Genomic DNA, 22,798 nt, shown 5'->3' with positions numbered 1-22,798 from the left:
CAATCCATGAGCATGGGAGATCTTTTCATCTTCTGAGATCTTTTTTGATTTCTTTCTTCAGAGACTTGAAGTTCTTATCATACAGATCTTTCACTTCCTTAGTTAGAGTCACACCAAGGTATTTTATATTATTTGTGACTATTGTGAAGGGTGTTGTTTCCCTAATTTCTTGCTTGTCCCGTTTATCCTTTGTGTAGAGAAAGGCCACTGGTTTGTTTGAGTTAATTTTATATCCAGCTACTGCACTGAAGCTGTTTATCAGGTTTAGGAGTTCTCTGGTGGAATTTTGGGGGTAACCTATATATACTATCATATCATCTGCAAATAGTGATATTTTTACTTCTTCCTTTCCAATTTGTATCCCCTTTATCTCCTTTTGTTGTCGAATTGCTCTGGCTAGGACTTCACGTACTATATTGAATAGATAGGGAGAGAGTGGACAGCCTTGTCTAGTCCCTGATTTTAGTGGGATTGCTTCAGGTCTCTCTCCATTTAGTTTGATGTTGGCTACTGGTTTGCTGTATATTGCTTTTATTTTGTTTAGGTATGGGCCTTGAATTCCTGATCTTTCCAAGACTATTAACATGAAGGAATGTTGAATTTTGTCAAATGCTTTTGTAGTGTCTAGTGAAATAATCATGCAGTTTTTTCTTTGAGTTTGTTTACATAGTGGATTACGTTGTTGGATTTCCATATATTGAGCCATCCCTGTGTCCCTGGCATGAAGCCTACTTGATGGTGGTGAATGATCATTTTGTGAGTTCTTGGATTCGGTTGGCAAGAATTTTATTGAGTATTTTTGCATCAATGTTCATAAGGGAAATTGGTCTGAAGTTTTCTTTCGTTGTTGGATCTCTGTGTGTTTTAGGTATATGCATAATTGTGGCTGCATTGAACTAAATGAGTAGTGTTCCTTCTGTTTCTATTTTGTGAAACAAATTTTGAAGAGTATTTGTATTCTTTGAAGGTCTGATAGAATGCTTTACTAAACCCATCTGGTCCTGGGCTTTTTTTTTTTTTTTTTTGCTTGGGAGACTATAAATGGCTGTTTCTATTTCTTTAGGGGTTATGGGACTGTTTAGATGGTTTATCTGATCCTGATTTAACTTTGGTAATTGGTATCTGTCTAGAAAATTGTCCATTTCATCATAATTTCCAGTTTTGTTGAGTATAGGCTTTTGTAGTAGGATCTGATTTTTTTGTTTTGTTTTGTTTTTTGGATTCCTCAGTTTCTTTTGTTATATCTCTCTTTTCATTTCTGATTTTGTTAATTTGGATACTGTCTCTGTGCCTCTGGTTAGGCTGGCTAAGGATTTATCTATCTTGTTGAATTTTTCAAAGAACCAGCTCCTGGGTTTGTTTGTTAAAGAATTAACAAAAAACTATACAAAAATATAGCTCTTTTTGTTTCTGCTTGGTTGATTTCAGCCCCAAGTTTGATTATTTGTTGCCATCTACTCCTCTTGGGTGAATTTGTTTCCTTTTGTCCTAGAGTTTTTAGGTGTGCTGAAAGCTGCTAGTGTATGCTCTCTCCAGTTTCTTTTTGGAGGCACTCAGTGCTATGAGTTTTCCTCTTAGCACTGCTTTCATTGTGTCCTATAATTTGGGGTAATGTTGTGCTTTCATTTTCATTAAATTCTAAAAAGTTTTTTCTTTATTTGTTCCTTGTCCAAGTTATCATTGAGCAGAGTGTTGTTCAGCTTCTATGGGTATGTCGGCTTTCTGTTGTTTTTGTTGTTGTTGAAGACCAGCCTTAGTCCATGGTGATCTGATAGGGTGCATGAGATTATTTCAGTCTTCTTGTATCTGCTGAGGCCTGTTTTGTGATGGATTATATGGTCAGTTTTGGAGAACATACCATGAGGTGCTGAGAAGAAGGTATATCCTTTTGTTTTAGGATGAAATATTCTGTAGATATCTGTTAAATCTATTTGGTCCATAACTTCTGTTAGTTACACTGTGTCTCTGTTTAGTTTCTGTTTCCATGATCTGTCTATTGCTGAGAGTGGGGTGTTGAGCTTTAGTGAAGTTTCTTTTATGAATGTGGGTACCCTTGCATTTGGAGCATAAATGTTCAGAATTGAGAGCTCTTCTTGGTAGATTTTTCCTTTGATGAGTATGAAGTGTCCTTCCTTATCTTTTATGATAATTTTAGGTTGACAGTCAATTTTATTTGATATTAGAATGGCTACTCCAGCTTGTTTTGGGGACCATTGTCTTGGAAAATTGTTTTGCAACCCTTTTCTCTGAGGTAGTGTCTGTCTTTGACACTGAGGTGCAATTCCTGTATGCAGCAAAATTCTGGATTGTTTATGTATCCAGTCTGTTAGTCTATGTCTTTTTATTGAGGAATTGAGTCCATTGGTGTTAAGAGATATTAAGAAATAGTGATTGTTGATTCCTGATATTTTTGTTGTTTGAGGTGGAATTATGTTTGTGTGGCTGTCTTCTTTTGGGTTTGTTGAAAGAAGATTACTGTCTTGCTTTTTCTAGGGTGTACTTTCCTTTCTTGTGTTGGAGTTTTCCTTCTATTATCCTTTTTAGGTCTGGATTTTTGGAAAGATATTGTGTAAATTTGTTTTTGTCATGGACTATCTTGCTCTCTCCATCTATGGTAATTGAGAGTTTTGCTGGATATAGTAGCCTGGGCTGGCATTTGTGTTTTCTTAGGGTCTGTATGACATCATATTTCTTACTGTCTTAGCTGAAGAATCAAAAAAGGAAAAAAAAATCTAATGAAGGTAGAGATCTCTGTAGAAGAGGCAGTGTAATGTTTGTAAGACCAGAGGAGATGGGTGACTTCAAGAAAACAGTGTTTTCCAGATAAGCAGGGTTGGTGCACATAAGAACTCAGAGAGACAGTGGCTACATGTACAAGACCTACATAAGTTCAATAAAGTTAGACAAAAATCCCAGCCCAGGGAAGGGGAAGTGGTAGCAAAGTCCCACTCCTAATCAAGATGCTAGGAGAGCGAAAATTGTTTTTCCTTAATGGAGTGACACAGGGAACATCAACCACACTCCAAATGAGGCCCCGTATGTGGGAGCAGCTGGCCAACACAAAGCAGAAATTTGTTGTCGCTTGCTTGTTTGATGAGATGATACATGAGGGGGTTTGGAAGACCTGTGCTTTTGAGGAAGGAGGCTGATTATTTTTATTTTTTTCATTTTATTATTTTGTGTGTGTGTGCAGGTATATTTTTCCTGCAGGTATGGTTTGTGCACCCATTGCATGCATGGTGCCCTTGGAGGCAAAAATAGGGCATCAGGCATCAGATCCCCTGGAATTAAGAGTTACAGACAATTGTGAACCACGATGAGGTTCTGGAAAGCCAACCCGAGTTCTCCAGAAGAACTTCAAAGGAGCCATCTCCCTAGCCCCAACCCTTTGACTTTTGCCCTTCTGGGATCATCAAAATATCTTGTGTGGTGATATTGAAACATGAGCTATAAATAAATGTACCAAAAAGGAACGATAAAAGTAGTGCATCTGAGAAAAAACCTTGGTGGGGCCAGGTGCTCTCCAGAGTAGGAACCAGGGTCAACTGTGAAGTCTTCCAGGGAGGAAGGAGATGTTTCTATTGTCACTCAGGATTCAGGAGGCAGGCTCACGGATTGTTGGCCAATCAAGGAGAACGTTTGGTAGCTGTGTGAACTGCCCAATGAGGAGTTTCGGTCTTCGGTGACGTAGAAAGCACAACATTTGGGGTGCCATTGTGTGTCCCCGCCATATTGTCGTCCTGTGTCTTTGACTGCGGCCCCCAGGTCTCTCTCCTCGGTATCTCTGTCCCCCCTACTGACAGCGGGAATCGCAGGAGGTCACCTGGACACCCGGTGACTGGAAATGGTGCGTGCGCAGGCTGTAGGGAGGAGGCTACTGTAAGCGGAGGCGGCAGTGGGGACGCGGCCTTCCAGGGCAGCTGAGTCTGCATCTCATCTGCTCTGCTGGGCCGCGCTGCCCGGGTCCCTCTGGATGGAGCTGGACCAGCAGGCAGAGCTGCGGTCCTGTCCTTTGCTGAGAGCTCAGTGCTGCGGGGTCTCAGGTCAGCTGGGCGCTTGCAGCCTGCGTCTCCGCAGTCTGGGAGGTGTAGGCGGAGAGTCGTGGGGAACCGTGGGTTTGGGCTCTTGTAAGGGGATTTGTAGGAAAACCGCGAGGTGAGCCCGGGTTCTATGCACGTTGTCAAAAAAAAAAAAAAAAAAAAAAAAAAAAAAAAAAAAGTAGGCTGCATTTATGTCTGCTCAGTGTCCCAATTTACTTAACAGTCAGTCATTTCTCAGCCTTTATCGGCTAGGATTTGATGAGTACACCTGGTTATCCTTGAGAGCTGGCCATTGGCAACCACGATGCATTTATCCCTATCTTAAGTATTACTATCAATAGGCAGGTAACACATGACCATTTAACACAATGGTATACAAAGTGCAAGTTACTAAATGGTTAGAAAGGCTGAAAATATAGGAGGTTCTCAAGTTGGAGGCAGAGAACTGGTAAGACTTATCAGTGAGGGTGTAGAATGTCCAATGCACGTTCCGAGCACAGGCTGTTGTTAGAAGGCCTGTTTGAAGTGAGCTGAGGTCCTAGAGCTGGAGTCCTAGGGTAGAGACGGGGCTTTTCCTGTGATAAGTTTTCTGGCTTTTGACAATTGACCCTATGACCCGTCAACCAGCTTGTTGCAGTTTCTATAGTCTCAGGCAGGGGGTTATATCTGGTTAGGCTGGTGAGTTTTATGTGCATGTATATATGATTTGGTATATTGTCAGGCGTCATTATTGAGACAGATTATTAAATTGTGCCTTTATTTGTTCTTTGTTGATATTGATATTCAGAATAAACCAGTGCAGAGTTTTTGCTTAACAAAACAGTCATGTAGGCCAGAAAGCTGATAGTTCCCAAAGCACAGAGTATCCCAGAACAGCCCCACCCCACCCTGTCTTCTCTCACATTTCAGTGACATCCGCTAGTCCTATGAGAACATGCCTATGGGTTTCACTCAAGGGAAGTTTCCTCTAAATTCCATGACTTGTATTCTTAGCCTAAGGATTCTTATAACTCTCAATAAATGCCTGACTTTCCAAACCCTTTTGACATTGCTGGACTTACTGAAAAGGAAAATTCACGTGCATGGCTTGCTCAGATTGGTCCTTATCATAAGTATTACTGGTCACGTGCATGGCTTGCTCAGATTGGTCTTTATCATAAGTATTACTGGTCACGTGCATGGCTCGCTCAGATTGGTTTTTATCATACGTATTACTGGTCACGTGCATGGCTCGCTCAGATTGGTTTTTATCATACGTATTACTGGTCACGTGCATGGCTCGCTCAGATTGGTCCTTATCATAAGTATTACTGGTCACGTGCATGGCTTGCTCAGATTGGTCTTTATCATAAGTATTACTGGTCACGTGCATGGCTCGCTCAGATTGGTCTTTATCATAAGTATTACTGGTCACGTGCATGGCTTGCTCAGATTGGTCTTTATCATAAGTATTACTGCCTTGGATTGTTTCTAAACGTTTTAACATGAAAAAATCTTCATGGGGTAAGACATGACTGGATATGAATGGGCTATTGCAATAGAATAAAGCCCCACATGGAAGATTGAAAAGCTTCCCTACAGATGGCCAGAGGGCTTCTCTTGAAGGAAGTTAAAAACAGTGGTGAATGAAGCATAGAACACCCAAGATACAATTTGCAAAACACAAGAAAATCAAGAAGAGGGAAGACCAATGGGTGGATACTTCGTTCCTCCTTAGAATAGGGAACAAAATACCCGTGAAAGGAGTTATAGAGACAAAGTTTGGAGCTAAGACGAAAGGATGGACTATCCAGACCAGAGACTACCCCACCCGGGGATCCATCCCATAATCATCCACCAAACCCAGACACTATTGCATATGCCAGCAAGATTTTGCTGAAAGGACCCTGATAGAGCTGTCTCTTGTGAGACTATGCCAGTGCCTGGCAAATACAGAAGTTGATGCTCACAGTCATCTATAAGATGGAACACAGGGCCCCCAATGGAGAAGCTAGAGAAAGTACCCAAGGAGCTGAAGGGGTCTGCAACCCTATAGGTAGAACAACAATATGAACTAACCAGTACCCCCAGAGCTTGTGTCTCTAGCTGCAGAGATATGTAGCAGAAGATGGCCTAATTGGCCATCACTGGAAAGAGAGGCCCCTTGGTATTGCAAACTTTATATGCCCCAGTACAGGGGAATGCCAGGGCCAAGAAGCAGGAGAGGGTGGGTAGGGGAGCAGGGTGGGGGGAGGGTATAGGGAACTTTCGGGATAGCATTTGAAATTTGAAATGTATATAAAGAAAATATCTAATAAAAAATGGGGAAAAAAAAAACAGTGGTGAATAAGGAAGCAAAGGCTAGTTGATAGGCCAGCCTGGTCACATAGTGAGTTTCAGGCCAGCCAGAGCTTGACAGTAAGACTCTGACTCAAAATAAATACATAAAATCTACCATACATAGCAATCACAACTTTTAAAGCCATTTCATTATTTACTGTGTATGGGGGTGGTCTGTGTGTCATGGAGTATGTATGTAAGTTAGAGGACCACTCCCTGGAGTTCGTTCTCTCCTCACATCATGTAGGTTCTAAGGAACTATGTCCTGTGCTCAGATTGCTTACCCAGTGAGGCATCTCACTGGCTCATATCTAGAGTTTTAACTTTTAATTCCTGTTCTAGGATAGTACTGTCAATTTAAGTATAGTTGTGAGGACTCAAGTACAGTGTGCAGGAGTGAATCCTAACGAACAGCTTGTCTTGGCACAATATAGCCTCTGTGTTTAATAAACTGTGTTCATCCTTTCACATTATTTAAGGCATGGACCCTCCAGGTCTTGTGGAAGCTCGAAGCTGGAGGCATGACCTGAAACTGAGGCCACTGAGTGCTACTTACTGCCTTCTTCACTGTGGCTTCCTCAGCCTGTTTTCTTATTCTACCCAGGACCATCTACCAGGATGGCACCACCCATAGTGAACTGGATCTTACCATGGCATCATTAATGAAGAAAATGCCCTCAGACTAAGATTCTCCTTCCCAGGCTGGGTGTGATGATGCCCGCCTTTAATTCCAACACTGAGGAGGCACAGGCAGGTGGATCTCTCAGAACTCAAGGCCAGCCTGGTCTACAGTGATTTCCAGGAGAGCCATGGCTGTTACACAGAGAAACCATGCCTCAAACTAACTCCCCCAAAAGAACCAAACCGAAAACAAAAAAATTCCCCTTCCCAGATATGTCAAACTTTGTTAACCAGCTCATTTATCTTCTGTGTTAACTCAGAAACAAAGGTAGCCCCATTACCTTTCGGTATGCTATTAGACAATGCATTAGGGGAGATAGTCTTTCTGACAAGTACTTTAATTACTTCATAGTCTTTTTAGTGAGAGTGGGAGAGACTTCAAACTACTCTGAACGAAAGTGTCAGCGTAGATCAACATTTATTTAAACCCGCTTGATCCTGGCATTTAAGGAAAGTTGACTTGTTCAATCCTTGAATGGGTATTAACTATGTTAATTGATTTTTTAAAAATTATTTTATTTACATGAGTACACTGTAGCTGTCTTCAGACACACCAGAAGAGGGCATTGGATCCCATTACAGATGGTTGTGAACCACCATGTGGTTGCTGGGAATTGAACTCAGGACCTCTAGAAGAGTAGTCCCTGATTTTTCTTTTTTTAAGATTTTTTATCTTAATTTTGAATCATGTGTACTAGTGTGTGCACATGAATACAGGTGCTTGGAGAGGCCAAAGGTGACAACATCTCTGTAGACGAGTTACAAACCTGACATGGGGGCTGCAAACCAAACTCAGTTCTGGATCTTTTCTCTTCTCTTCTCTTCTCTTCTCTTCTCTTCTCTTCTCTTCTCTTCTCTTCTCTTCTCTTCTCTTCTCTTCTCTTCTCTTCTCTTCTCTTCTCTTCTCTCCTCCTCTCCTCCTTCCCTTCCCTTCCCTTCCCTTCTCTTCTCTTTTCTCTCTTTCTCCCCCTACCCCCTTTCTTCTTGTTTTGTTTTTTCATTCCCCTTAGGCAGAGTCTCTTTGAAGTCCTGACAATCTTGGAACTTGCTGTGTAGATCAGGCTAGCTTTGAACTCACAGAAATCCTCCTGCCTCTGCTTCAGAATGCTAGAATGAAAGGTGTGTTCCACCACTCCTGGCCAAGAGTATTGGATCTTAATGGAACCGTCTCTTCATTCTTTGTTTGAAATTGTTTTTCTGATCCATGGTAACTAATAAACTCTGGGAGAGGGCCATTTCTATTTACTTATATACCACTGGTGAGCCCACCCAGGCCACATGTTTATTTCCAAATTCAGAGTCAGACAGCCTCAATTAAACTCCGTGGAACTCTAAACAGATAAAATCAATGACTATGAAAAAGAGATTTGCAATGAAGAAACAGGGATGGAAGGATGAGAAGGAGTAAGAGACGGTGTGGGGGAGAAAAACCAGAACACATCATATATGTATGTATGTCAGCACATATCATATATGTATGTATGTCAGCACATATCATATATGTATGTATGTCAGCACATATCATATGTATGCATGTCATCTTTCCTTAAAGCTTCTCTTGTAGATCTTGAAAAGACAAGATTTCTTTGTATTTATATGCAAGTGTGTATGTCTCTGCATATGCACACACGTGCACAGGTGACGGGGAGGCCAGAGGAGGGTGTTGAGTACCTCAGAGCTGGAGCCAAGACCTGCTATTGGTGATGAACTCGAGTCCTCTGAAAGAGCAGCAATGCTCTTAGCCATTGAGCCATCTCTTCAGTCTTACAAATGACTTTGTGATGTAAGCCCTTGGTGCCGTATTTAAGCTTTCCAGTTTGCTCTCACTTCTTTTTAGTTCCATTTTGATTCAGTCCTCCATATTGAAGATAGGGGAGTGGGACATCACCTAACTTCCTTTCCAGTTTTAAAACAGTTCTTACACTCGGTCAGCATGTCTGATTTGGAGCCCCAGAAAGCCAGATATACAGGTACATGCTGTGCTGGTGGGAGTGGGTTAGAGGATGGTGGGAGTGTAAATAGGAGGGCATGGTGGAGAGACCTTGGGACACTTGCTGGCTTTCCCCTCTAGGTGAATTTAGTGCTAGGTTTAGGGAGAAACCCTATCTTTTTAAAATGTGGTGGAAAGTAATAGAAAAATGCCCAAGACAGTTTCTGGTCACCATTCATGCATGCATGGGGCAAGTGCAGTGACATATACATGTTTACATGCATGCACACACACACACACAAGCCAGGTGGTGGTAGCACACACCTTTAATCCCAGCCCTCAGGAGGCAGAAGCAGGCAGATCTCTTGAGTTTGAGGTCAGCCTGGTCTATACAGAGTGAGTTCCAGGACAGCCAGTGCTACACAGACAGACCTTGTCTCAAAAAAACATAAAGTAACAGGGAAAAAAAAGACTCAGAGTATAATTTGGAGAAGTCAGTTTTCTTTTTCTAACATGGATTTTGGAGATTGAACTGGTGAGCAGGCTTCTGTGGCGAGTGTGTCTCTACCCCATTCTACAAAAGAATTCACAGTGAGCCACTGTGAATCAGTGAATCAGAGTTAGAGGCTTGTTTGTTTATTATAATTGGGTCTCTATGTAACCCTGGTTGTTCTAGGACTTGGTATGTAGAACAGGCTGGCCTCAAACTCACCAAAATCCAACTGCTTCTGCCCCCCAAGTGCTGGGGCTGTAGGCATGCACCACCACACCCCATTGAGATTTGTTAAGACATTTGAAGCCTGGAACACATGTATTATTAGAAAGAGACACTCTGGGGAAAGAATAAGACATGGCCAAGTGTAGATACAGGTGTTTCAAAGAAGAGAGTCAACTAAGTGCCTTTACAGTGGGTCTATGTAGAATTTTAGTGGCTTTGAAGTTTTATGTTAAGAACCCCATAACTCCTCCATTTTATTAATACATTCTGATCTTTGACAGCTTACATACATATATGATATGTGCTGACATACATACATATATGATGTGTTCTGGTTTTCTCCCCCACACCGTCTCTTACGTCTTCTCATCTTTCCATTCCTATTTCTTCATTGCAAATCTCTTTTCCATAGTCATTGATTTTATCTGTTTAGAGTTCCACGGAGTTTAATTGAGGCCATCTGACTCTCAATTTGGAAATAAACATGTGGCCTGGGTGGACTCACCAGTGGTATATAAGTAAATAGAAATGGCCCTCTCCTAGAATGTATTAGCTACCATGGATCAGGGGAAGTGACTGGGCCCCATTGGCCCTTTTCCTAGTCATAGCTGATTGTTAGGAGGGCCAGGTTTGTACGGGTAGTGCTGAGAGCTCATGATTGCCATGGCCCACCTCTTTAAATTTTATTTTTTTATTTACATTTGTTTGCCTGTATGTGTGTGATACAGATGTCCATGGAGGCCAGAGAGGGCATCAGATCTCCTCCAACAGGAGTTACTGTCTCATGTGGGTGTTGGACCCTCTGCAAGAGCAGCAAGTACTCTTGGCTACTGAACTTTAATCCTGCCTCACCCATCCCCCTTTATAACACTCTTAGCTAAATATAGTTTACTAAGGTTGAAAGTTTAAAGAAATGTCTTCTATAAGCAAAGCTATAAGGTGGATTTATCAAGGATGCTGTTTAGATTGGGAAACAAGAAGTACTACATAATTTTTATCATTTTTTCACTAAGTATGAAGAATATATTTATTGTCTTTGACAAGACTATCTTTAGAAAAACATATTGCCTCTGCAAGCAAATATGGCTTTATTAGTATTGCCTCTAGTTTCTTGTTGACTACTACTGTTAATTATCCTTAATAAGTTCCATTCAGTTTTTATAATCGTTTATAATAAATGAATGAATAAATGAATAATTGATTCAATGTTTGTATATTTGTTTTGCGGCTTGGCCTCACTATGTACCTCTTGCTGGCCTGGATCTGTCTGGCCTTAAACTCACAGAGATCCACCTGCCTCTGCCTGCCAAGTGTTGGAATTAAAGGTGTGCACCACCATGCCCAGCTTTCCATTTCTAATTAAGAGTGATCTATAAGAAAGCAGCTACATGCTTCCAAATATCTTTAGTGCATTCACTGAGGATGTACTAATGGCCCTAACAAGTTGTTAAAAGAGATTGCATCCACTCAGCCAGCTTTTTAAATATTCATCATGCAAAAAATATGTTTTCCAATCAGTTAACCTCTGGTGACTACAGAAATATGGCAAAGATGCTGAAACTATAACAGTAGCATATGGGTGGGCATCAACTGTTTGGAAAGGCCATACCATTCTTTGGAGTTAGGTTGAAGAGGAATCCTTCCCAGTAGTAGCTTCCATAGCCAAAAGAGGTAGAATATTTTCTATAGCATGTTTAAGATTATATAGTATCACAACTGTCAATGTTGACTCTCTTGTGTGTATTAAGTAATTGAAAGCTGCTATAAACAATTTAAGAGGGACCTCTGTAGTAGAGATTATCAGTACCAGGGGTAATCTCATTTTGCATTTGCTTTACCAGATATCTCCAGTCAGCTGTTAGAATTGTTGTATAAAAAAAAAAAAATCAGCATGCATGAAATTGTATGTATGGAATAAGGCCATGACTTGAACACATGTGGAACACAGCATTGTATCAATTAATTAAGTAATTCCTATGAATTAAGTCTAGATCTCCAGTATTGTAAAGCTCATCCTTTTTCCTGGAAATATTGTGGGCTTTTTTAGGAGTCAGTGACCTTGGAGGATGTGGCTGTGAACTTCACCTTGGAAGAGTGGACTATGCTGAATGCATCCCAAAAGGAGCTCTACAAAGATGTGATGCAGGACACCTTGAGGAACCTGTCCTATATAGGTGAAGGTGACATTCTTTTCTTACTTAGCCAATGAAAAAACAAATGGTTCTTCCACACCACGCCTGCTGTGTGAATTGGATTATAGAAAAGAAACATGTTGGGTTAATAAGTCAGGTGGAATCACTTTCTACTGTGAATTTAACCAGAATCTTTTATTTGTTTCTTTGTTTGTCTATTTGTTTCTTTATTTGTTTTTCTGTAGCAGTAATTCATTTCTCTTGATCTGTATTTTAGGAAACAAATGGGAACACCAAAATATTGAAAATGAGTATGAAACTCTCTGGAGAAAACTAAGGTAATCTGTGCCTAGCAGGGTTTCTCCCAGTTCTTGGTGTGCTAACACATTTTACAAAGAAGTAATTCATACAAATAAATCTTGCTTCAAACTGTTTTAATTTTAACAAATTTTATCCAAAACTGCAGACCCATTAACCTTCTGCAATCAGAATATCCTAATATTACTAACAACCGGAGCACCGTGATACCTACCACAAGTAATACTATGTCATGGTTCATATGTACTAACTTTACTCTGTCCATAATATTATTTAAAATGTTGTAGTGATGTGTTTCTAAGTTCTAGGCATGTGTTGTATATGAAACAAAAATAAAATTTCTTTTTATAATAGGACCAGTTGTCAAGAGAAGTCATTATGGGGATACAAGTATGTTAGAATCCAACACTGTTTTAGTCACTAGTACATCAAAACTGTATATAGTACTAAATATTGAAAAATATATTTAAATGTGATGTAGTTATTCAGCACTTGCCACTAATGAAGACAGTATACCACAACCACCCACAAATTATCTTTTGTTTTTTATTATTATTGTAAATGTCCTTAAACCAAATTTTAAAGCAAATGGTTCAAACATTTTTAAAAACTCTTACAGGGGATATAACTACCACTTCTTGTGGTAAATCATTAGTAAACAATTTTTTAGTAATGAACTTTTAAAATTTTTTTCGCAGTAGTCAGTTGTTGGAGAGACTCTGTGAATATACCGAAGGTCATCAGCGTGCAGAAATCTTTAACTGGACCCCAGAGTGTGCTGTGAGCCAGAAGTCATGTCCAGTTCCCCCATATGAAAGCCCTGTCTATGAAGAAGTAGTTATTGGCCATTTATCTGTGAATGTCTCCCCTCATCCTCACCCAGGACACAAACTGTATGCCATTCAGGAATATGGAAAAGAATTGTATAAACACAAAGAATCTGGGAACACCTCCATTTCTTCCACACCTTTTCAGAAGCAAAAAACAATTCGCACTGAGGAGAAACCTGAAACTAGTCACTGTAAGGAAGATTCCAGGTGTCTCCCATCCAGTCAGAACGATGGAAAGAGCTCCAGTGGAGAACCGCACTATGAATGTAAGCAGTGTGGGAAAGCATTCACTTCTTCTAGCTCTTTTCGTAGGCATGAAGAATATCACAGCCGAGAAAAATCCTATGTGTGTAAGCAGTGTGGGAAAGCCTTCCCCTTTCCTAGCTCCCTCCAAATACATGAAAGAATCCACACTGGTGAGAAGCCCTATATGTGTAAGCAGTGTGGGAAGACCTTTGCCCGTTCGAGCTCCCTGCTGACGCATGAGAGGATTCACACTGGAGAAAAGCCCTACGTGTGTAAGCAGTGTGGGAAGGCCTTCACCGATCGTAGTTCACTTCGATTCCATGAAATGATGCACAGTGGCGAGAAACCGTATAAGTGTACGAAATGCAGTAAGGCGTTTGCTTCCTCGGGCGCCTTTCGAAAACATGAACGAACTCACACAGGAGAGCAACTCTTCGTGTGTTTGCAATGTGAGAAGGTTTTTAGCTGTGAAAGCGCTTTTCGAACACATAAAATAATTCATTCTGGAGAATGTGTCTGTAAGCAATGTGGTAAAGCCTTCACTAGTCACAGCTCCGTTAAGTACCATGAATTGATGCATAGTGGAGAGAAACCCTATGTATGCAAGCAGTGTGGGAAAACCTTTAGGTCTCCAAAACAAGTTCAGATTCATAAGCGAACTCACACTGGAGAAAAACCTTACGTCTGTAAGGAATGCGGGAAAGCTTTTACCTTTCTCGGTTCCCTTCAATACCACGAGTTGATTCATACCGGGGAGAAACCCTATCTATGTAAACAATGTGGGAAAGCCTTCAGGTCTTCTCGTCAAGTTCAGATACACGAACGAACTCACACTGGAGAGAAACCATATGTATGTAAGCAGTGTGGCAAAGCCTTCTTTTCTTTGTATCATTTAAGAAGACATGAAGTAATTCACAGTGGCTCGAACCCCTACGTTTGTAAGCAATGTGGGAAAGCCTTTAGTTGGTTTAGTACCTTTCACAGTCATAAACAGACTCACACTGGTGAAAAACCCTATTTATGCAAGCAATGCGGAAAAGCCTTCTGTAGTCGCATATCATGGAGAAGACATGAGAAGGCTCACACCACAGTGAAGCCCTATGCGTGTGTGCAATGTGGAAAAGCCTTTCGTTCTCCTAGTTATCTCAAAATACATGAAAGGATCCACACTGGGGAGAAACCCTTTATATGTTCTCAGTGTGGGAAACCCTTCCGTTCTTTCCGATATGTCAAGTCACATGAAAGAAGCCACACTGGAGAGAAACCCTTTGTGTGTTCAGAATGTGGGAAAGCCTTCAGTTATTATAGCTCTTTCCATAGACATAGAAGAACTCACCAGGCAGTAACCTTGAACGCAGAACTAGAAGAGACGTCGTAACACCCGTAAGACTGCGCGTGAAGAAAACTTCTGTAAAGGTTAAATTAAGCAAGTGAAACACCTGGCCCTGCTCATGGGTAAAGAGAACTTTAGGCCAGACATGGTGTGGCACACCCTTCATCCCAACACTTGAAAGGCAGAGGCAGGGGATCTCAGAATTCAGGGCCAACCTGATCTACACACTGAGTTTCCGGTCACCGATGGCTCCATAGTGTGACTGTTTTGTATGAAGAGCAAGTTTGGCTGGAAGAGATGGCTTCCTTTGGTACATGTGCATATACTTGCCCGGTAAAATCTTTGCTTGGCAAAGTACAAGAAACTCAAGAGTATCGAGTAGTGGCCCAGTCCTCTCACAGGGTTTCATTTGTTCATTCCCATAAACATCAGCAATGTGAAGGACTGGATACAATTTTTTGTTTGTTTGGTTGGTTTTTGGTTTTTCGAGACAGGGTTTCTCTGTGTAGCCCTGGCTGTCTTGGAACTCACTCTGTAGACCAGGCTGGCCTCGAACTCAGAAATCCGCCTGCCTCTGCCTCCCAAATGCTGGGAATAAAGGCGTGCGCCACCATGCCCGGCTTTTTGTTTGTTTTAAGAATGCCTTAGAAAATGCAAAATCTGAAGAAACTATGTAAATATATTGAACTTACTAGAATTCACTAGGGATTTGTTTTTGTTTGTCGGAAATAGTCTTGCCATGTAACCCAGACTGTCCTCGAACCAATTATAAATCGTCTTGTTTCAACCTCTAGATGGTGGGGGTGAAAGCTGTCTGCTTCCACATCCAGCATCAGTCGTTCATACTCCCTCTACCCCTTTGATTTCTGCAGACATGGTTTCTCTGTGTCGTACGGGCCATCCTAGAACTCTAGATCAGGCAGGTCTCGAACTCAAGAGATTCACCTGTCTCTGCTACCCTAGTGATTGGGTTAAAGGTGTGTACCACCACCACCCAGCATTTTTTAAAGATTTATTTATTTTTTATTTATATGAGTACATTGCAGCTGTCTTCAAACACACACTAGAAGAGGGCATCTGATCCCATTACAGATGGTTGTGAGCCACCATGTGGTTGCTGGGAACTGAACTCAGGACCTCTGACAGAGCAGTCAGTGCTCTTTACTGCCATCTCTCCAGCCCCCGCCCAGTATTCTTACAGAAACCTTTCTGGACTCCATGCTTCACATTTTTGCTTTAGAATATTATCTCTATTTTAGTTAATTTTTAAAATTGTGTGTAGATGCGTGTGTCTGTACGGATCTGTGCACATCCATGTAGTTCCTGAAGAGGGTGTGTCAGAGCCCCTGGGGCTGGAGTTAATGGCTGTGAGCTGTCCCATAGGTGTGCTAGAACCCATGTTCGCTGCCAGACTTCTGTTCAAGGAATGGCACTACGCCGTTTCTCTCGCCCCTAGAAAATGATCTTGACACTGTTTGAGATGGAGGATTACGTAAGTACAGGAGATGGAAACAAGAAAAGACCTTAGAAGGAATTACAAACAAAAAGTGTACTATCATTACAGTGATTTTCATTTTTATCTTTTTGTATCAAATCAGGTAGTTTTTTTCTTTCACTTTAAGTTATATACATTCACTGGTGAGTTGATAATTACTTGTTAAATGCCAGGAAACATAAAAAGTGAGTTGTTTTCAAGCCTTTGAGATTAATGAGTGGAGGAAAAATGACTTTTTGTGGATATTGAGATTTTTTTCTTGCCATTTTCTTTTTAAGACTGTCATTCTCTTCTATGAACAAGAAACTTTTATACTTTTTTGTTAACTTTTCTCTCTACCTGATGTTTTTTTCTAACATTTCTTGTCGCCATGCCCTTTACACAACTTTCAAAACACTTTTAGGTTATCAAATGTTAACTCTTGTCTATGTAGAAGGTAGGTATAAATGTCGCTCTATAATCATAGATTGACATCACATTTAGAAGTTGTTTCCATGTCACAAGCTGTTCTTACTGTACATGTATACTTAATAATTTGCTCTCATGTAAATGTTGCTTTTCATGCTTATTTTGTTGTATCTTTGATTTTTTTATTGTAATTTCTCCTGTCATTATACTAAAAGATATATTGGCATTAGTGGCTTCTTGCCAAAGACTAAGCACCGTGTAATAAATCATAGTCAATCTCTCCATATATATACATATACATACATATATACTATATATATATATATATATATATATATATATAGTAGCTAAGTATGCCTCATCAGTGAGAACATTGCATAAATGTTCTGCAGGTATTGGTGGTTAGCTTATAAGGCTTTATGGGATTCGTTAGATATAGTTAGGTGCCTCTTGAATGTACTGAGATGTGAGTATAATTCCATATTTGTTAATTGTGGTTATTATTTGGAGGTCCTCAAACAGTGCAGTGCAGGAAGCTTTAATCCATGAGCATAGCTCGGCACGTTAGTGAGGAGAGGGTACTTTGCTCACTTTCATGACTCAGGATGTTTTACGTTTTGTTGGATTTACGGACAACTTTACAGGGTGGCCTTTTCTTTTGTCCTAGTTTGGGACACCTGCCTTCATAGCCGAAGACTGGCCTTTGCTTTGAACACCTGTGTTCTGGGCCAGTTTTTAACCTTTCAGAGTTTCTATACCAACACAATATTTCCTCCAATATATTGGTTGCTAGTCTTAACAAATGCAAATGTTCCTAATTACCCATTGGTTATGTTCTCATAACCAATGCAAGGGGTAGCCATAGCAATGAAAGGGTAACCATAGCAATGAAAGGGTAGCCATAGCAATGAAAGGGTAACCATAGCAAGAAATTGTACTCAACCTATTGAACATGAAACTTTAGGCATTTCCAGGTCTCTTACATTAGGCCCAGATAGGGGGAAGTAATTTCTTATGCATATTACTTTTAGCTTTAAATTAAAAAAAAATGGCATGTATTATTGAGCAAAGTAATGGTTTTTGTCATGATATTTTGACAGTTCTACATATTTGACTCTCTTCACCCATTTTTTTTTCTATCTCCCAACCCCTTCCCTCTGCCTAATGGTCCTCATTTCCTCACAAGTAGACCCTTAGAGTCTCTCTTTTGCCTACTAGAGTCTGTGTATGCTAAAACACAGGCTGTGTTGGCTGAGCCTGGCTTCTTTCATTTAATGTGATTTCTAGTTCCCTTCAGTTCTCTGGGCATCAGTGTATGCCATCGTATATTTGTGGAGGTCAAAGCAGTTTTAGGAATCTGTTCTCATGTCCTACCTTGTGGAGGAAAGGTCACTTACTTATGCCATGCTGCACACTGCAGGCATCTAGCCCACCAGCTTGCGACCGATTCACCTGTCTACACACACACACACACACACACACACACACACACCATGCGCGCACACACACACACACCCATCTCCCTAAAGGAGAGTTAGGTGCTACCATATCTGAATTTGTATGTGGTCCCCAGGGAGCCAGGTTTGCTTATCAAGTACATTTATCTATTGAACCATCTTCCAGGGCTCTTAGGTAGTAAAATTTTATACAACCAAGTGTTCTTTCTGGATCCTGGACATTATGGTTAGGCACCAGGGTCATGGGGAGTTAGGCATGGAATGAATGTTCTAGAAGACCTCACATACAGATCACTGGATCAGATTCCAAGCAGTCAGGAGTCTGATTATTAAGGTATAGTCATATTTGCTTTTATTTTGATTCTTTCACTCATCTACATTCTTTCCAATCTTCTTAGCAATTATAAATACAAATATGTTTAATATAATTCTACTACTGGGTGTGGTGCCCTTAATCCGAGCACTTGGGAGGTAGAGACAGAGGCAGGTTGAATCTCTGTAAGTTTGAGGCCAACCTGGTCTACTTAAATGAGGTCCAGGCCAGCCAGAGGTAAATAAATTGTAAGATTGTCTCAAAAAAGAAAGACTACTTCTAAAGCTGTTTTTTTTTGGGGGGGGGGGGGGGCTCAGACTCTTCCTAGACCTGAACTCACTTAGGAGATTGATAGCCACTAGTCATTTCCTTTTTAATTTTTTTTTAACCTATGTTTATTTTAGGTACAAGGTGAGCTGTGTGTATGCTTGCTACAGTGTCCATGAGGAGGTTATGACAACTGTGAGGGCTGGGTTTCTCCAGTTATTTGGGTCACAGTCAATTGCTTGGAGGCAGTTTCTCTGTATCCACTGAGCCATCATCGCCCCAGCCCAGGTCATCTCCTTATAAAGTCAATAGGACTTTCTTCATGAAGAGAGTCCATAATTAAAAGTTCTTCAGCCCAGGTCATCTCCTTATGATGTCTATAGGACATTCTTCATGAAGAGAGTCCATAATTAGAAGTTCTTGGGTCCAAACTCTCATGTGTGACTCAGTGATTCATTACCCCCAAGTAATTAAATCCCATGACAAGGAGAATATCAAGAAACACCCTTGGTGTTCATCCAGATTATCGGCATCTCTAGCACAGGGTTATCTTAAATGACTGCTTTAGGTCAAGCATGGGAGAGCACCTCAGGAGGATTTGCCCTGGGTCAGTTAGCTTTGCTTTGCTTAGCTTTGCTTTGCTTTGCTTTTCATTTTGTTTTTTTTTTTTATTGATGTTGTGTTTGTTTGTTTGTTTTTGTTTTTTCGAGACAGGGTTTCTCTATGTAGTCTTGGGTGTCCTGGAACTCACTTTGTAGACCAGGCTGGCCTCGAACTCAGAAATCTGCCTGCCTCTGCCTCCCGAGTGCTGGGATTAAAGCTAGGGTAGTAGCACAATGAGGCTTAAGATTTTGCTACAGAGACAAAAAGGTGGATCCTTTCCCTGCCCAGCTACTCTGTCCACCAGGGAAACCTTTCTACACCCTCATCTGAAGCACCCTGGCAGTGATGTCTCTGCCTCTCAGTAATGTCCTCCCCACCAGAATTCACCAAGGTCGCACCGTGCTCAGTGGAGCCAGCTCAAGCAGCAGCACTACTTTAAATACCTGCGTCAGGAGTGATGCTCCCAGCATCGCTCTGGCGCTGGGTAATGATTTTCAGGGGCTTGCACAGCTCCATGGTTCAGTGAATAAGACTGTGTCCTCCAGGAAATTGGGTTTGCTGGCCAAGGATTGCACGCTCCCACAGTTACATTCCTATGCGTCCAGTGATCTGCTCTGGGGCTCAATTACAGTGTTAAGTCTGGCCCTTGAACTTGAGAATGTATGTGATACTGAGTTTTAACAGCTTGCTTCTCTGAGTGCATTCATATGTTTTCTTTACTTCCTCTTGATTCATTTTTTGAGTGTAGGTACCTTATAGTTCTGTCAAAGGTAGACAGAGTTGACAGGTCAGTAACATTCAGCCTGCAGACAAAGGTAGAAAATGTTTTAAACATGCAATGTTACAGCCACAGCTAATACCCTGATTTCCTTGTATTTGTGAAGGAAGGCACCCCCACCCCCACCCCAACATGCACACACCTCAGGAAGGAAGGGAGGGAGGGAGGGAGGGAGGGAGGGAGGGAGGGAGGGAGGAAGGAAGGAAGGAAGGAAGGAAGGAAGGAAGGAAGGAAGGAAGGAAGGAAGGAAGGAAGGAGAGCTTACGGACACTTCCTGCTCTTGCAAAGAACTCACATTCAGATCCTAACAGTCAAGGCTGCTCACAACCATTTGTAACTCCAGCTCCAGGGAATTTGATACCCTTTTCTGGCCTCTGCAGATACCTACATACAGGTGCACATACCCACATATAGAAATACACCCATACACATTAAATATATAAATGTGTGTGTGTGTGTGTGTGTGTGTGTGTGTGTGTGTGTTAAATAGGCACCAGATTGGGCTGGAGCGATGGTTCAGCAGTTAAGAGCACTGACTGCTCTTTCAGAGGTCATGAATTCAATTCCCAGCAACCACATGGTAGCTCACAACCATCTGTAATGTGATCTGATACCCTCTTCTGGTGTGTCTGAAGACAGCTACAGTGTACTCATCATATATATATAATAAATAAAATCTTTTTAAAAAAGCAAACAAAAAAATGGGTACCAGATGAAAGGGGTTCAGGACATGGTTGCTTCTAGGTATGGTGGAGGAAAAGGCTTTTTATAGATATGTGAAAGAGTGTGGCTAGAGGCAGAGACATCTGGGAGAGTCCTGAGTGAGCATGAGCTGTGCCATGTGAGGAGAGAAGGAGAGGACACAGCAGGAGAGCCAGGTGTAGCAGCTAGGAGGCCCAAAGGGGACAGATGACCAAAATGGCTGGATTACATAGGAAAGGGCATGTGTGAGAAGGGCAGTCTATCCCCTGGGCTAGAGAAGTCTGAGGTATGCCAGCCAGGAGGACCCTGTGATGGTGGGACTGAGGACTGGGAGAACCTGGCAGCCAGTGTCTGCTTTGATATGGTAAGTAGGCACCTCATTCATCTGTCCTGGGTTTGAAACCTAACATGTATATTATACAATATATTAATAAGTTTGTATGGATAATATACAGTGCATATTATTGAATCCTTAATCTCATAATTAATGTATAATATATCAATATAGTAGAATATATTAATCATATAACATAATTAATACATATTAATAATTAGCACATTTTTTTTCTGGGCCTGATGGTGAATGCCTTTAATGCCAGCATTGTGGAGGCACAGGTAAGTAGATCTCAGAATTAGAGACTAGTCTAGTCTACATAGCAAGTTCAGGCCAGCAAGGCCTATATAGTGAGACCTTTCCTCAAAATTCTTTTCCCAACTCAAAAGAAGAAGCCACACTGAACATTAAATGTTCTGTAAAAGTAATTACAGCTTCAGTGGCTGGAGAGATGGAATGTTGTAGGTTCAAAGCTTAATTATAATTTGTCTTGGGCTATCTTTAGCTCTCTTATTAGCCTTTTTTTTTTTTTTTTTTTTTTTTTTTTTTTTTTTTTGCCTGCTTCTGTGTCTGGCCTAATATCCTTGTGATTATCAGGTAAAGTCTTTTCAAGTATATTAATTTAGCACGCTACTAGCTTCCACCAACCAAATGGCTAAGCATGTGGTCAGGTACTCCTAGACGTCCCCATTTTCTGTAATCTACCTACCCGATGTTTCCACCAATATATTTCAAGCCTTTTGACTTTCTTAGCTTTGTTTCTATAAAACATCATAACATCGTTACCACATTGGAACATACTACTGGTGTAATGTGAGTCTATTTCCAGGCCATGGTCACTCATTTGCCTCCAGAATAAATTATGTCTTATCCCTTTTGAAGTAAGCATTGTATTTTTTTTTTTTTTTTTTTTGCCTTGGCACATTGCTGAAAGGGGTAGAAGTCTCTCGTAGCAATTGAGTGGAAAGTTAGTCTAGATCTGTCTAGATTTCTCTGAGGACACACCTGTCTGCAGTCACCTCTCTCTAACCTCAAAGTTGGTGCTGTAATTCTCCATGCTAGTGAGGCTTGTTTGACAAGCACCCAGCTATGATTCTCACTCAAAGGAGTTGAGTAGGCTCCTTACTTAAGTGAGAACTAGGAAATTGACAAGCAGCCTAGTGAGATTCTGTAATTCTCACTATAATATGCTGATAGGAAAGAGGACACTGAAGCAGATTGCTCCTTGAGACCACAAGATTTAGTGCCAGGGAGACTGTGATGTGGTCTAAATTTCCTAGGTCTCTCTCTAAGTTTCTTGGCCTGTCATTCTCTAAACAGCACATTTAGGGAGTTTGATTACAAGCCCTAACCTAACCCTAACCTTCCTACAACATGAGGTGTCTCAGAATCAGCTCTGAGAAATAAGCTACCCAAGATGGGGGAGAGTTACCTTGTCTCTAGGCTCTTCTTTCCAGAGAACCTGTTGGAAAGTCACAGACATCTCAGTAGGGTGCCTGAAATACTGCAGGGAAATGTAGGCTGATTAACTCCTAGCTGAAACCCAATACTTCCACAAAAGAAATTATCAGGATCCCTGTGCAACCAGATCCTAGACCACTAAGGACTTCGAATGGCATATCTTGTATAATGGGTTTGCGGCAGCCATCTTTCTTCCCTCCAAGTCACACGTTAAAAGACTTCTTCCTCCAAGTGCAGGATCACCTCTTCCTCCAAAGCCTTAAAATGGATACCGCTGCCCTTTCTGAGTAGTCTCTTTATTTCCTTCCCTTTTAGGCCCCACTGTTGTATTTGACATTAACCTGACAGAAATGAATGTTTTCTTAAAAGAGCCTTTAGCTTTAACAATATTGAAACAGTGAATTCCAAGAAATTGAGATTTCTCTGGGAATCT

General features: G+C 41.1%; 1 protein-coding gene across 5 annotated transcripts; it reads left to right on the top strand.

Annotated features, from left to right (window-relative positions):
- Positions 1-3,674: 3,674 nt before the first annotated feature.
- Zfp799 (zinc finger protein 799) lies at positions 3,675-18,487 on the top strand. 5 transcript variants are annotated; one of them, NM_177359.5, is made up of 4 exons: positions 3,675-3,847; positions 11,736-11,862; positions 12,098-12,158; positions 12,837-18,487. In NM_177359.5, the coding sequence occupies exons 1-4, from the start codon at positions 3,845-3,847 to the stop codon at positions 14,590-14,592; spliced, it is 1,947 nt and encodes a 648-aa protein (NP_796333.3). In that variant the 5' UTR covers positions 3,675-3,844; the 3' UTR covers positions 14,593-18,487. The 5 variants fall into 5 exon arrangements, with proteins under 5 accessions (NP_796333.3, NP_001347408.1, NP_001280158.1 ...); NM_001360479.1 differs by having other exon boundaries at positions 11,736-11,868; XM_011246442.3 differs by having other exon boundaries at positions 3,677-3,847; positions 12,840-16,734.
- Positions 18,488-22,798: the final 4,311 nt, after the last annotated feature.

This window comes from Mus musculus, chromosome 17, assembly GCF_000001635.26.
Source record: "Mus musculus strain C57BL/6J chromosome 17, GRCm38.p6 C57BL/6J".
NCBI lineage: Eukaryota > Metazoa > Chordata > Mammalia > Rodentia > Muridae > Mus > Mus musculus.
Note: the sequence above shows the minus strand (reverse complement) of the source record. Positions and strands in the feature narration are given on the sequence as shown.